The following is a 15,809-nucleotide window of genomic DNA, read 5'->3' as shown; positions in this document are numbered from 1 at the left end:
AGGGTGGTGAAACACTGGAATGCGTTACTTAGGGAGGTGGTGGAATCTCCTTCCTTAGAAGTTTTTAAGGTCCGGCTTGACAAAGCCCTGGCTGTGATGATTTAGTTGTGGTTTGGTCCTGCTTTGAGCAGGGGGTTGGACTAGATGACCTCCTGAGATCCCTTCCAACCCTGCTATTCTATGATTCTGTGATTCTAAGTGGGTTCTGCTAGATTGGAACATAGATATTTCCGCACCAGATCAGATCAGGGGTCCATCTAGTTTGGTAATCTGCCTCCAGCACTGACCAGCACCAGCCAGCTGAGATGAAGCCCTTTCATTCTGGACAATTATGAAGTCGTATGCTGATGGGGGAAGTTTCTTATGAGCTAGAGTTGACTGGGAAATGATTTGTGTTGGCCTTGACAACAAACTGATTTACAAGCCCTATATCACAGTGAAACTGGTTTGGTGAACACCACAAAAAGAGCATAGGGAAAGGGCGGGCCAGTGGCTGGCATGCTAGCCTGCAGCTTTGCAGGTGTGAGTTCAATTCCTACCTCTACCACAGCCTCCTTGGTAAGTCATTCAGGCCTAGATTTGTAAAGGAGATTTAGGAGCTCAAATCTCATAGACAATCAGTCGATTTAGATTCCCAAGGTCTTAAATCACTTTAAAAAATGAGCTTTAAGCTCTTAAATCAGTTAGGCGTTGTGATGCTGTGTGCAGCAATGCCCTAGTACTTTTACAAATCTGGCCTTAGCCTCTGTCTGTGCCTCGGTTTCCCATGTTGGCAATCTCAAACCTCAGACCCCAGTTCAGTAAGGGATTCTCTGAGGCTTGTGAATCTTACAGGGAAACCTGGAACCAGCGGATGGGGTTGGCATCAAACCCAAGAGGCATTTGTAGCTTGACACAAAAGGAGGTGAAACTTGACAGTGTGTCTTGCACTGAAAACTCAGAGCAGTGCTCAGTGCAAAACCCAAAGGAAAAGTTTGCACAGAACTCTGGGTAGTAAACCTGGGCTTTGCTTGGGCAGACCCTTCGCACCCTCCCAGCTGCAGTGTAGCTTCACCCCATGAGCTACTGGACTGTACCAGGGATAGTCACATGTTGAAGAGTTTGCTGAAGAGAACCGCTTTGTTATTGTAGAGTTAGCTCAGCCGCGCTGCTTGGGAAGTGCGCAGTTTAGGTCGGGTTCCCTTGTGACATCAAGCTGGTGGTTGTAGGGTCCTGGCTTGTGGTTGAAAGGTTTACACACAACAATGGGCAGAAGGAGGGATGATCTACACTGCAGCGGGGAGCATGCCTCCCAATCTGGGTAGCCAGACAAGCGCTAGCTCCACCCCACCTAGTGCACTAAAACATTGCAGCATGGGCAGTGGCATGGACTAGCCACCTGAGCATGGACACGGGGGATCAGGCAGGCTTGTATTTGGACAGCCAGACTTGTGCTGACACACGACACAGCTAGCTTCAGTGCACTTGCCCCAGGCCACTAGCACGGGTCTGTCTACCTGGCTTGGAAGCTCGCCCGCAGCTGCAGGGTAGACACACCCAGTGTGCTACTGGAAGGTTATCCAGAATAATAACACATGGAAAGCTGTTGCTTTGTTACTGAAGGGTTAGCCATGCTGCTTTGTTGTTGTAGCGTTAGCTCAGCCAAGCCCTTTTGTTATTGTAGGGTTTTGTGAGCCATGCTGACCCTACCAGAGAAAAGAGCACGGAAACTTTGCATTTATACACTGAAATGTACAAGACCTTTTTAAACAGTGACATTTGATGCAAGCTTGGGCACCCCAGCTTCTGGTTGCATCCCTTTCAGTCCTGTTGTCTACAGGGCTTTTTCCCCTCTTTGGTAGAGGGGACATCAGCTATCATCTAGCCAATTCAAAGAACAGCTAACCAGGCGGGGCAGTGATGGTGTCCCTAGCCTCTGTTTGCCATAAGCTTGGAATGGGCGACAGGGATGGATCACTTGATGATTCCCTGTTCTGTTCATTCCTTCTGGGGCACCTGACATTGGCCACTGTCGGGAGACAGGATTCTGGGCTAGATGGACCTTTGGTCTGATCCAGTCTGGCCCTTCTTATGTAGATACATGCCTCTGAATCTGCCTCCTAACAGAAGGAAAAGAGATGACTGAACCAGACCCATGGCTTCAAAAGAAACAACTTCCCTTCCACCACATACTCTACTGGGAGCCCCAGCCATGCCCTGCCTCTGGCCTATTAATCAGGGTGGATAAAAACTGATTTTTTTTTTAAAAGAAGACTCTAAATCTATGTAAGTTAAGTTATATAACTGCTTAAATAAATATAGAGAGATATGGGGTAACCTCCTGGTTTGCAAAAAGAAGTACCACGTTTAGTGTAAAAGCTCTATTTCATTAAAATTGTCATGTTTTAATGGTTACCAACCAATGAATAAACCTGGTTTTAGGAAAATAACTAAAAAGCACAAATGCAAAGCTCAATAGAAACAAAGGTTTCCTGCTTGCTGATTTAAATCAGGGTTAAAATGGGTGATTTAAATCACTTCGATCTAAATCCACTCACCCTGCTATTAATGGGAGCAGCAAATGTAAATCGCAGGGCGCGAGGAATGACCTGCTTAGATCTTTAATTACCTCCTTGCTTCCTTATTTGTAAGTTTGTCCGGCCCCAAGCGGTGCTGGGCTCCCACTGCATTCAACAGGAGTGTATCCGGACAGTCAGCAACTTGCAGGACTGGGCTCCCTGTGGGTTTCACGCTGGCAAGAGGGGCAGGATTGAGAGCCCTGGGAAATGAAACCCACTAGTTATCCCCAGGAAGGACAGAGTGTGGGGCATGATGCACCCTCCCCCACAGCCCAACCAAAGTATCTCTTTTCCCCTGGCTCAGAGGAACCAAGCCTGGGGAGCCAGAAGGGGCTCAGTGTCTGTGGCCTACTCAGTTTGTCTCCTGAGCCCCCCGTTCCCACCCCCATTTATCCCCAGTGCTGCTTAGAAATGGGGAGAGTCCTGCCCAGCCCCAAGAAGGAAATTCTCCAAGAAGCTCTTGCTTTGTGGGCAAGGGCACTCAGGAACCAGGGCCGATCCCAATGAATCGAGGGGAATTTCCCCCTCCCCAGGTTGCCGTGCCCTCTCCACCCCCCTAGCCCCTTGCTGATCCCAAGGATTGTGCCGCTGGCACCACAAGGAGATGCTTTTCTCCCAGAGATCTCAGTGCAGCTCCAAACTGGCCATTAGGCGGTCCTAAGGAGGGGCAGCAGGTGGGTGCCCTTGACCCACCTGCTGGCCCTTCAGGTGAGCTTTGGACCTCCACAGTGCAGTTCATGAGGTCCTGTCCCGGCAGTTATAGCCTCTGTCCACAGCCTGGCGCCGTTCAGCCCAGAGGGTATCGTATACAGAATTTGCCTAACAGTGGCCAGTGCATGTTGCTTTGATAGAAGTTACAGGCCCCAGCATGCATCAGACTGTGCTATATCATGGCATTTTCCCTCCTGACCCGAGCTGGTCTGGTGCCCAGGAGCATGAGGATCTGGAGCCCCTGTCTTAGCAGGTGTCACTGCAGATGCTATTCCTGCAGTATAAATCTCCCAGCCTTTCTCCAAGCCTGCTAAGCCACTTGCCTCGCTATTATCTTGGGGGAGGGTCCAAGACCCGCTCCTTGCCTGTGGTCCGGCAGCTCAGTGTAGCAGGCCTGTGGTGTCAATGGGAGCGTGAGGGCTGCAGGTTATGAGGACGCGAGTCACTGCCAGTCCTGCTGGCGCGATTCCTCAGTGACGTGGGTGATTGAGACGCTCACTGCCCTCAGTGCTAGAATTTAAACACGCAGTTGAGGTCTACAGTCTGACTGTCCATCCATCCATCCGTCCGTCCATCCATCCATCTGTCCTCACACATATCCCTGCCTCATCCATCTCATCTATCTCCCTATACAGACCCCTCCCTTATCTGTCTGGCTTTCCATTGCATCTCTCTTCCTGGCATCTCAGTACCCCCCTCTCGCTCTGTCACGCTTCTCTTTCAGGGGCACAGTCAAGTGGGTCCTCGGCCCTTTGGCGTCTAGGCAGTGAGCTCAGAGCAGGCCTAGGGTTGGCCACAGGTCAGAAGCAGAGCGGCAGGAGGAGCTGGTTACTCTAGGGTGTCTGGGCTGCCTGGTTTGGGAGGCAAAACAGAGACTTGGGGTTTCAAAGGGCAAGTGTCATCCAGGGGTTTGAGGAAAAGCCTGCGTTTCAGCCCACTGAGCCTTAACCCAGCCCCGCTCCTTATTTCAGTGAGAGGCGATGATGTGCTGAGAGCTTCCACATTCCCAGAGTCCAGGCAAGTCCAGACCGGGGGTCTGGTTCATAGATTTTAAGGTCAGCAGATGCTGTTATGACCTGCCGAACACAGGCCAGTGAATGCCACACCCTGATTCCTTCCTCAAGCCCATATCTTGTGGTTGAGCTAGAGTGTGTCTTAGAAAGAGACACCAATCTTGATTTGGACAGTCCCTGATGGAGAATCTGCCACGTCCCTTGGTATGGCCTGTGACAGGGCACAGTCAGCTACAGAAGTTGGTTCCAGCTCTGGAAGCAGATCCACCAGAGCCTGGGGCTGCTCCAAGGTCTGGTTTGGTCCCATTGCTCTCTCTCGCTCTTTCTATCGGGCCATTGCATTGCACTCTGGGTAAATATGCGGAGCGGCTAATGGGATCCCTGCCCCAAAGAGCTTGGGTCTAAAGGGACGATGGACACCGCCCAATGGGCAGCCCAAACGCAGCCTGGGGAGAGCACATCTGCTGTATCCATTTATCCCTCCATCTGCTATGTCCCTCCCTTGAGCCATGGGCTCCATGTAGCCAGGGCATCTTCTCCCCGGAAGGGACACAGCGTTTGCCACAGAGGGCCTGTCGCTCCAGGTTTTGCTGTCCCCGGTGGCTGGAGACAGCCCATTGTCTCTCTGGGTCCTGGGAAAGTGACTGGGTGGGTGAATCCATTTGCTCTAGGATGTTTAACACATTGTAGCTGTGTCTTTCTCTCTCTCCCCTTTCCCATTCCCTCCTTTTCTCTCCCTGCCTCCCTCTCTGCCTTTTCTTGCTCCTTCGTCTTTCCCTGCTTCCCCTTGCGTGCTCTCTCCCCATCCCGCCTCTCCCCCTCGCCTCCATCACCCTGTTTGGCTCTCTTTCCCACCTCTGCGGCACTCTGTCCGCCCCCCGCCCAGGTGAAAGTCTGGTTCCAGAACCGGCGCACCAAGCAGAAGAAGGACCAGAGCAGGGACTCTGAGAAACGCTCGTCCTCCACCTCCGAATCCTTCGCCACGTGTAACATCCTCCGGCTCCTGGAACAAGGGAGACTTTTGTCCGTGCCGGCCCCTTCCAACTTGCTCTCTCCGAGCTCGAATCCCATCGGGAGCCCTGCCGGGAACGGAGCCAGCCTGGCTCCCTCCGGCACCACCTCGCCCGGCCTGAGCAGGCGCGGAAACAGCCCTCCGGGGCCCGGAGCCTTCCGCCTGCAGGTCCCGTCTCTAGCATCCTCCTCTTCCTCACCCCGGCTCCCTGCCCCCCCGCTCTGTTTCAGCGGCCCGCTCCTGGGAAGCCTGCAGGAGCTACCCAGCGGCTACGGGCTGGGGACCTCTGCCTTTGAGCCTTACACGCGGCCGGGGAGGAGAGACGGCGCTCTCCCCAGCAAGAAGCCGAGCCTTTAACTAAAACCCAGTGTCCAAATCAGCCCCCCTCCCCGCCCCGCGCCGTGTCTCCCGCCTGGGGCTAGTCTTTGGCCAGCGGGATTTCAAAGGCCGGTGCAGAAATGTCCAGGTGACGTGCGTGTGACTGTGTGTCCCTGCCACGGAAAGAAAAACACACCCTGTCTGACGTGCCCGACGCCCGGGGGTCCCCCGGGGAGACGCAGGGGAAAGCGCAGCTGGTGGGCCCCGCCCCATCGCAGATTGCTGGGGGTCAAACGCGCCCCTCTTCAGGGTGCCAGCCAGGTCGTGTTTATACCCAGATGCTCTGCCTCTTGCCGTCGGGGCCCGGGTGGGGAGTGAGGCTCTGGGGAAGCTTTGCCGGCACCATGCCTTTGATTCTGCCTCCCTTTGCCGATGATCCTCGCACCCGAGCAAAGCGCCGAGGAGCGGGACCGCGCGGTTCGATTGCGGGCTCCAGAAATCACCCAGTACCCTGGACGTGGAGCCACACCTGGACGGGGGCCAAGGAAGCGCCAGGCAGCTAAAGCCAATCCCGGGTTTTATAGGGCGGGCTTGTGATGTTACAAAATTCAGGGGCGGGGTGTGACTTGGGAAGAGCAGATCGCCGCTCCTGCGTGTGGATTAGAGAGGCAGTGGGATCTAGTGGTTAGAGCAGAGACATGGGAGTCAGGGCTCCTGGGTGCTATTCCTGGCTCTGCCTCTGAGCACGTCCCCATTCTATGCCTCAGTTTTCCCATCTGTAAAGAACGTCGTGCTCCTTTGATTAGGTGGCTTGGGGGAGTTTGGGGAGCCCGTCGCAGGAGGGGGAGGCTCAGAGTTTAGTCTCTTTGATCTTGCCTTAATCTGTCCCTGTTGCACATGGGGTCAGCACTACCCTCCCTTGGTTTGTTAATCCCATCAAGGTAGCGGGGGTGTGGTTGAAGGAGGAAGCAGGCACCTCACGCAGAATGAGGACTGTATATACAGGCTGGCGTTGGTGCCAACGATCCTTTCAGGTCTCCCCCCCCCCCCCACACACACACACACAAGCACTTTTGGCACAGAGAAGAGTGGGACTCAGAGAGCCCCTTGCCCGGATCCCAGCCCCTCTCACCTTTCTCCAGCGCCGCGCACAAGCCGGGCTGCGCTGCAGGCGGGCCTGGTGGCCTCTGGCAGCTCTTCTGCAGCGGTGCAAAGTCAGGTTCCAGAGCAGCAGCTTTAAGGATGGATTTGACCCAAATCATTGCATCCCCCCCTCCCCCCCGCGGCCCCAAAAGGAGTGTCCGGTGTTTGGAGCGGCGGCCATTGGTTTTTGACAGGGTATATACAGCACTGACAGCTTGCCCAGATGGGGAACTAATGGGGAGCCCTACAGATTGTATACAGCTGCTTAACAAACGATCTATGGATAGGTTCCAGAGTAGCAGCCGTGTTAGTCTGTATTCGCAAAAAGAAAAGGAGGACTTGTGGCACCTTAGAGACTAACACATTTATTTGAGCATCCGATGAAGTGAGCTGTAGCTCAGGAAAGCTTATGCTGAAATAAATGTGTTAGTCTCTAAGGTGCCACAAGTACTCCTGATCTATGAATAGTCACCAATTTATGTATCACACCAACACCCCAATGTCTATGCCCACTTGCCAAGCAGGATAATAAACACAGCTCCCAGGACGGCTGCCAGCCTGGACAATATGGCTGCTAGAAAACACAGCTATGCAGGGATGTTAACTAACGTGACTCACATTTTTACGGCTTTTCTACTAGGGACATGGGAAAAGAGCCCAAGACCCAAACATTTCCATGTCAACCAACAGTGACAGCATGTGGGTTAGTCATTAAGGCCCAAACAGTCAAGGTATTTTGATGCCAATGGGAGTTAGGCATCTAAATACCTTGGAAGATCTGGACCTAAGCCTTTAGCAAGACCTTTTCTCACCCTTAAGATTAATCAGATGGTGTCAGAAGATTGAGGCTGGTCCTTGCCTTAAAGAGATGCCACCTGTGGAAAGGTGTCCAAGGAGCAGCCGTGTTAGTCTGTATCTGCAAAAAGAAAAGGAAGACGTGTGGCACCTTAGTGACTCTAAATCTCTAAGGTGCCACAAGTCATCCTTTTCTTTTCACCTGTGGAAAGTCTGTCAGTTTCAAACAACCCGAGTTCAAAGCAACTTGGGAATTTTCCTCCCTCCACCCATGAAAATTTTTGACCCAAATGAAAATGTTTCAGGTTTTGGCTGACAATGCTTGGGCGCAGAAAACCAGCCTCTTTAGTTATGGGCGGGGGAGAGAGAGGGGGGTTCAACGAAATGCTCAAACCATTGAAAATGGGCATTTCCCATGGAAATTCCTGCAGGGACAGAAAGCCAGGTTCCACCGCAACAAGGCTTGGATTGAACAGGTTTGAGCGTTTCTCATTCAATGTCATTTCAGGCACAACATTGACCCCATGTGCCGCTGGCCATTTCAATCGTCTGTTCTTGTTGTTTTGGAAACCTGTGAAAGAGGGACGCAAACAAGAGGCGCAACTGACTGAGCGCCTGGACAAGGACAGCCTGAAAACGATTGTACAGAAATTGTTATCAAATGCACGAAGCAGCCCAACTGAAAAGCAAAAATCGAACTCTTTTCCCAGTCTCACCCCTCTCAGTTCTAGCTTGTGTGAGGTTACTGTGACTACAGTGGGTAAAGGGTTTTCAGAGAGAAGAGAAATTGGTGGAATAGTACCCCGGTAACTGGAAGTTACAGGTGCGATCAAGAGATAAAATTGTGACCCAGATCCAGCTTTTGAACCCTCTCAAATTCAGACCCAGGTTTTGGTTCAGCCCTCAATTGAGTGGGCACGGGGTGCAGGCCTTTACAAAAGGGTTTCAAAAGCCCCCTGAGGCTTATTGGAATGTGGCACTTTGGTTCTGGCTCATTTCTTAGCACAGATGCCACAAGTACTCCTGTCCTTTTTGCAAACTCAGAAGCGTTTCTCCTGACTCTCCGGGCAGTGGTAGTTCAGATCAGACAAAACCCAGATTCAAACCATCCTTGATCTGGTTCTGTGAGGCCCAGTGAACCCTGGGCAGAGCCAAAGCCACCCTGTTTCCCTCCCCCCCATCTCTAATTTAACCCCTCACCATGGCCTTGCTCCCGCCTTGTCTCCTTGCCAATGCAACTGGTGCAATAAGCGACTTCTACCACTTTGCCACAGACACCAGGGATGTGTCATGTCCTGCTGATGGGCATGACTGATTGGAGTCGAGGCTGGCCAGGACTCCTGTCTGTCTGTCCAGCTGGGTCCTGGGAATAGGGAAATAGACACATAAACAGGCAGAAAGCAGGTGAATCCAGGATGTGTGGGCTGTGTAAGAGGGAAGAATGGCTGTGAGAGCACAAGTGCACTACTAGCAATGGGCCCAATCCTGCAGTCCTGACTTGGGCCAAACTCCCATCGACACCAGTGGGAGCTGGGCTGGACTGCTGAGCACCTGCCTAGCACTTGCAGCTTCCTGCAGCATCGATGGGGTTGTGGACGCTCAGCATCAGTACCTCTCAGAATTGGGCACAGATGGAGGGCCTGATCCTGGCATCCACACTTCTGCTCCTGCAAGCAGCCTTTTGGATGTCAACAGGCTTCCTCATGCAAGTCGACTTGGAAGGGCTTCAGGATTTCCTCCTGCCCTCTTGGCTCCCTTGCAAACCTAGGTCCTGATCCTGCAAGTGGCTGAAGTCCCACTGGCTCTAAAAGAGATTTGGTGGGGTTGTGGTGGCTAATCAGCTGAACATGAATTCCCAGTGTGGTCAAAAGGGCTAATGGGGTCCTGGGGTGTATAACCAGAGGAATCTCGAGTGGGAGCAGAGAGGTGATTTTCCCTCTGTATCTGGCACGGGTGCAACTGCGGCTGGAATTCTGGGCCCAGTTCTGGTGCCCACAATTCAAGAAGGATATGGATAAATTGCAGAGGGTTCAGAGAACAGCCATGAGAATGATGAAAGGATTAGAAAACTGCCTTGTTGCGATAGTCTCAAGGAGCTCAGTCTATTTAACTTAACCAAGAGAAGGCTCAGGGGTGACTTGATGACCATCTTTTAGTACCTATGTGGGGAACAAATATTTAATAACAGGCTCTTCAGTCCAGCAGAGGAAGATCTCACAGGATCCAATGGCTGGGAGTTGAAGCTAGACAAATTCAGATTGGAATAAGGTGAAAATTTTGTAATGGAAAGGAATTAACCATTGGAATAATTTACCAAGGGCCATGGTGGATTCTCCAGCACTGACAAGTTTTAAATCAAGGTGGGATGTTTTCCTAACAGCTCGGCTCTAGGGATTATTTCGGGGCAGGTCTCCAGCCTGGGCTATGCAGGAGGTCAGACTAGATGGTCCCATGGTACCATCTGGCCTTGGCATCTGTAACTTTGATGGCAGGGTTGGTCCCCACAGGCCTTCAACTGGCATTGACAAGTCACAGATGCCACTTCTGCCATTGTAAACTAGGGCCCAATCCTGACAACGTTACCCACCCTGAACTCCCGCCATTGAGACCAATGGCTTCCATGAGGCCAGGCTTTGGCCGGTGGCATATTGTGCTTGGATTGCTGTCTGCTGTTCAGCAGGGCATTTGGCCTGGCCTGGCCTTGCTATCTCTAAGGGGTCCCCCCGCCTCACCCCTCTCTCCCACGTCCCACCACCTCTCAGGCTCAGTGCTCAGCAGGAAGTTGCTGAGTGTCCTGGCGAAGGCTCTTTTGCCATGAGGTTGCAGATGGGTTTGGGGCCAGGAGGGTCCCCCTGCTGCCTCCAGCCAGCAAACCTGGCTTTGTGGAGGGATGAAGTGCAGAAGATTCTTGGGAAGGAGCACGGCTTTGCACCCCATCGAAATCTGCCGTCCTCAGCAGTGTTGTTTGGTCAGCATCTCACAGGATCAGGGCCGTAGGTAGGGCCTGCATTTTCACTGCTAGCAGCACAGGGGCTGAGGCCAGAGCCTGCTAATCCAGCCCTTCTAGGGTATCTGGCAAGCGAAATCAACCAGCCACTCCTCCTTTGTCAAAGTCAAGGCCCCCGGAGCTGATGGCTGGTGGGGCTGACACAGTTCAGGCACGTCAGTTTCACAGCCAGCGGGACGCAAGGGCGTGATGTGACCAGCAGGCAAGCCACCTTTGGCGGCTCTCACCTGTGTGATCAGGCAGCCATTGTGCAGCTGGGTGAACTCAAGAGGTGTGACTCGAACCCGTGATCTTTAGGAGCATAGTCGAGCGCCTTCTTTGTCCCACTCCCGCATTAAAGGCCCGGCTTTGGGAAGCAGGAATGGATCGAGCCAGATCTGTCGCTATTTTGGCCTGGTCGGACCCAGCCACCCCCCTTCCACAGCACCCAAACCCAGCACTTCTCCTAGTGCTCAGGGTGTCCCTGCATTGGGGTGATGAAGAGGGAGCGGAGTTTGGAGTCTAGGGCACATCCCACTGCGTAGCCCTCTGGGCGGAGCCCATGCCACTTTATCTCATGACACCCATGTCGGCTCATTCACCCAGATGGAGCCTTGTGCAATATATGCCGAGTCGTGGTAGCCGATGGGGGGTGTGTGGCAGGGGTGTGCAAAGATTAACCCTTAGAGGGACAGATGATACCCACAAGCTCGCATTTTACCCAGGGAATCCTTAGCAATGTGCCAGTTGACCTCACCTGCCTGGCACCCCTCCCAGTGCCCACTGAGATCCCAGCTGCAAATGCCTTGTTGGTTTCAGGGAAGTGACACCACTGTCACCATGGACAGGATCTGCCCTGAATGTTTGGGGGTGGGTGGGTTTTCCCTGCGATCCCGTCAGTGATTGTGCATGGAGGGCTGCTGCCCGCTGGGTGGGAAAGAGAGGTCATGGCGGGGCGGTGCTGTGACACAGGTTGCAATGGGGGCTGAGGTGATATCCTCAATACCAAGACTGATGACATCCTGTGGCAATTGGGATGGGAGGAGCCCCTTGAGCTACACACTAACATGGGCTCAGTCTGATTTGATCCCCTTGTTCCTTCCCAGCTATCCTGTTCCCTCTCTCCATCACCTCTTTTTATCTTCATTTGCCCCCCCTTCCCCGTCCCCTCCCCATCCTCAATCTGCATCCCCCTTCCCCTGCTCCGCTCTCTGTGTTTAGCAGAATGGGGCCACGGCACTTTCAGGGTTTGTTACAGTGTTTGGACTGGGACAGCAGGGGCCCTTCTGAGTTACCGCACAGCAGCCTCCATGGGGCCAGGATGGGAGGGGGCGGGGGGGGTTAGCAAACTTTCCATTTCATAGTATTGTCCCGTGTCCACTGTGCCAGAAATGATGCCCCTCAGGAAACAGGTGGGGAATAAGCACTGGAGAGTGGAGACACCTTCCAATGTCACTTAGTGGGTGAACCTAGGCTAGACTCTAGGTTGTAACTGTAAAGCTACAGGTTTAAATCCCCCACATGGTGGAAAGCTAATTTCTCATCCTGGGGGGTATAAATCAAAATCCTAAGGGCTTCCTGGAGAGATAATCAATGCAGCATTGGTCGAAATACCTTTTGCAAAACTGGCTTTCCCACCAAAGGGCCTGTTTTCATGGAAAATTTTCACATGGGTCCCAGTTTTCCTGCAACAAAAGTGCAGTAAAAATTTTGGCTTTTCAAAAACAGAACAGTTTTACCAGAAACCAATTACTTTAATCCATTCTCCCTCAGCTTTTTGGTTTCATTTTTTTGTCAAAACCCAGAAACGGTTCATAGAAAATATTTACAAATTAGCTGTCAGCAACTGATTGGCATTTTGCCCACCTGCTCTAGTTAAAAGCAAAGCCCTGTACAGTTCATGCCAAGGGTTCTGTGGTGCTTTTCATATAAGGAATCTTTGGCCTAAATTCATTCCTACCCATGCCCGTTAACTGCTGTTTGTAAACCCTTATAGGGTCATTAGTGGGGTCAACCATTCGTCTTTCAAACCCCAGGCCCCGGTTCAGGAAGGGTACTTATGCACATGCTTAAAGTTAAGCATGTGATTTAGTGCTTTGCTGAATCAGGCACTAAAAGCACAGATCTCTACTGCTTTAACTCAGTGACCAGCTCCACAGCTGCTCCCAGGAGTAACTTGTTTTCCTCTATATGGACCAGTCTCTTACCCTTAGCCGGTGTGTTAAACTCCTCCCCCTATTTTGAAGGGAAATATTTAAAATAAATGTTTTTATAAAGAAGGTTTCACTCATTTTAAAAAAAAATCAATATCTATGAAATAATATTTATCGTGCATGTCACTGTCTGAGCACTTTGCAAATATTAGCTAATTGGCACTTTTGGGAGGTAGCAAAGTATCACTATCACTTCACATATGGGGAAACAGAGGCACAATGAGGGGCCTGTGAGTTGCCCAAAGTCATAGACATTATTGGCAGAGCCCAGAATAAGGAGCTTCTCTGTCCCAGGCCCAGAACCTCAAAGGTGCACCTAACGCCCTTTGAGGATTTTGGCCCCAGTCCTTTGCTTAGACCACATCTCTCTGTTCTTATCAGGGTTTGTTACTATTGCTGGTTTACAGGTCCCCAAATCTGACTTTTCACTGGACTTTTTGGTTGACTTGCAACAACAAAAATTGCAACAGCATTTTCACACTTTGCCTCCTATGTTTTTCTACAAGCTCTTATGCTGGTGGTAATTTTACAAAGGTCAGCATTTTTTATTACATTTTTGGTTGACATATAGTGTTTTGACAGGAAAAAACGATACACACCCCCAAAAACATATGTTTGCAATTTTTTTTTTCCTTTTTAATTTTTCCTCCAGCTCTGTTTGCAATCTGTTTGTCTGAAAAACCAACACCTAGAATCGGGGCCTTATGTTAGCAAACTGTTTCCTTTTAATATTCAAGTGCATTTCATGGTTTATTCCTGGCGAGGAGTATTTCCGACCTTTTGAATTTTGACACATCTGTGTGCAGCAAAATTTGTGCACAGATCCTGCAATTAAAATATGAAGAATTTCATATTTGCCTGGAAGCCCCAAACTTGGCAGAAATAGAATCCTCGTGCTTTAGGGCCAGGATCCTCTCACAGAGGGGCATTGGAAAGCGGAACCTTCTCTTTTGGGCAGATTATCCCATATCTGCCTGCTGCAGGTTTCATACACATTTCTCTGGTGCTGGCCCCTATCTGAGACAAGATCCTAGGCTGGACAGTCATCTCCAATACAGCAGTCCCTTTTTTTCCAAACCCTGAATAACGGCCTGGAAAATATTCATGAGGACGTTTGACAACTTTGCAAGGTTTCTCGTGTCTTGTTCTAATTTGGGGGAAATGGTCCGATTTGGTGACAAGCACATTGCACTTTGAGAGCTGTTTTTTGTCCTTGTAAATTTTGAGGAAGAAAGGGCCAGCTTTCACCCCAAACAGGGGCCGGTTTTCTTTCAAGAGAGCCTCCAAACTTTTGAAATTCCAAAATGTTGTGACAAAATTAGGCTTTGTGAGCATTTGAAATGTCACAAGTTTGGATGTAAAAAAACCAAACGAACCAACCCCCCCAAAACCTTACCAACAAACCATCCATATTTTGGAGACAATTTTGCAGAAAGTAATATACTGGGGGAGGAAAGCCACTAACAGACCTGGAACAAAATGGCAAATATTTTTCCTAAAACTCCTGGCTGGAAGGAGAGGATAATTCCTATTCTTACCTGGCTCAAATCCTGACCCTCAGCTGGCACTGCTGCTTATTCCTTGCTGCATTCAGAGATCCTTCCAAAGTCGCTAGCATCCCCTCCAGAAATGTTCAGACATGTGCTTTAACAAGTCAATGAATCACCATCAAATCTGAAATCTGGAACCCCAACCATTCAGGAAATAACCTGTAACCCTACCGCCCTCTCTCTCTCTCTTCTCTTTCACACACACACACAGTTCTAACAGTCTTGAACACCAGAGATAAATCCTGGAAATATATCGTAACTTGTACAATTTGAAAAAGAAAAAAATAAGTACTGTATGTAAAACTTTAATGAACAACGTGGTTTCTGATGGTTAATAAAAGTGATGTCATGATGCCCCCCTGCCTTTTCCTCCTTGCTTTCAAAGTGTGCAGAGCAAGCAATTGCTGTGAACCAGTCCCACAGTTTGAACGTCCAACGCCAGCAACATTGCCCACTTCGACTTTTTTTAAGGGGAAAAAAAGGAAACAACGTCCCCAATGTCCCCTCCCCATCCCTATAAACCAGCTCAGCAAAATATCAACTTTTTAAGATTAAAATCTGATAAATGCTGTCAACCGCCACACGGGAGCAACCCAGTGCCCATGTGCAACCCTGCACTAACAAACCAACGTGTGCAGCCGGCGTTTGTGAGTGAGCGGACAATAGCCAACCCAGGTTGGCAGATGAGATGTGGGGCCAGAGTAGGGGGTGTGTATAAAAGATGGAGTCTTTAAGGCCCTGTTGTGGCAGAGAGAACGTCCTAGGGAAATAAAATGCAAAACACATGTTCCCTCACATGAACACAGTGACACACAGGCAGACGCACACGGGGTCTCTCACAACGCTTTCATCCAGTAGTAGAAATTATGAGCTGGAGAAGGTGCCTCTCCACCTGCCCCAGTCCAAAAGCTGGGCCAGGATGATGTGATGGATCACTCGCTAATTGCCCTGTTCTGTTCATTGCCTCTGGGGCACCTGGCATTGGCCACTGTCGGAAGACAGGAGACTGGGCTCGATGGACCTTTGGTCTGACCCAGTCTAGCCGTTCTTATGTTCTCGTCAATCCTCTCTCCGGTCCAGTTCGGTCTCATACCTGCCCTCAGAGCAGCCCAAGCACTGGGATTGCACTGGGACCTGGCACAGGGCACATGCCCATTGTATCTGCCCCACTGTGCCCGCCAGGGCAGGGAATCACTGAGCCCTAAGTGACTGGACCAAGGCCACAGAGGGAGGCAGTGGCAGAATGGATTATTCTTGGCTCGCAGGCCGGAGCTCAGGTTGCTGGGCCATGCTGAAAGCTCCACGAAGACTGACCATGCTGCCATCCACACACAGTTACACACACACACAATTACCTTCCCGCCCACACTGTTACACAATCTTTCACTTATGGGTGTGCACACACACAACCATCTTCCTACCCACACTGTTACACAATTTTCCCCTACACACACACACACTCAAAACCACTTATAAAAGCACACACAATTATACACCCTTCTCCCTGCAT

At 50.9% G+C, this 15,809-nt stretch overlaps 1 protein-coding gene across 2 annotated transcripts in view; it reads left to right on the top strand.

The window, feature by feature from the left end:
• VAX2 (ventral anterior homeobox 2) overlaps window positions 1–15,809 on the top strand; it is a 72,248-nt gene that overhangs the window by 42,935 nt on the left and 13,504 nt on the right. Inside the window, exons 3-4 of one of the 2 annotated variants that reach the window (XM_043512865.1) lie at window positions 5,169–7,042; window positions 7,224–9,958. In XM_043512865.1, the coding sequence (XP_043368800.1) occupies window positions 5,169–5,651 (483 nt within the window). In that variant the 3' untranslated portion in view covers window positions 5,652–7,042; window positions 7,224–9,958. Of the gene's footprint in view, window positions 1–5,168; window positions 7,043–7,223; window positions 14,656–15,809 lie in introns of those variants that run through there. The other variant, XM_038400117.2, reaches the window with a different exon arrangement.

Source organism: Dermochelys coriacea, chromosome 4 (genome assembly GCF_009764565.3).
Source record: "Dermochelys coriacea isolate rDerCor1 chromosome 4, rDerCor1.pri.v4, whole genome shotgun sequence".
NCBI classification, from domain to species: domain Eukaryota; kingdom Metazoa; phylum Chordata; order Testudines; family Dermochelyidae; genus Dermochelys; species Dermochelys coriacea.
Note: the sequence above shows the minus strand (reverse complement) of the source record. Positions and strands in the feature narration are given on the sequence as shown.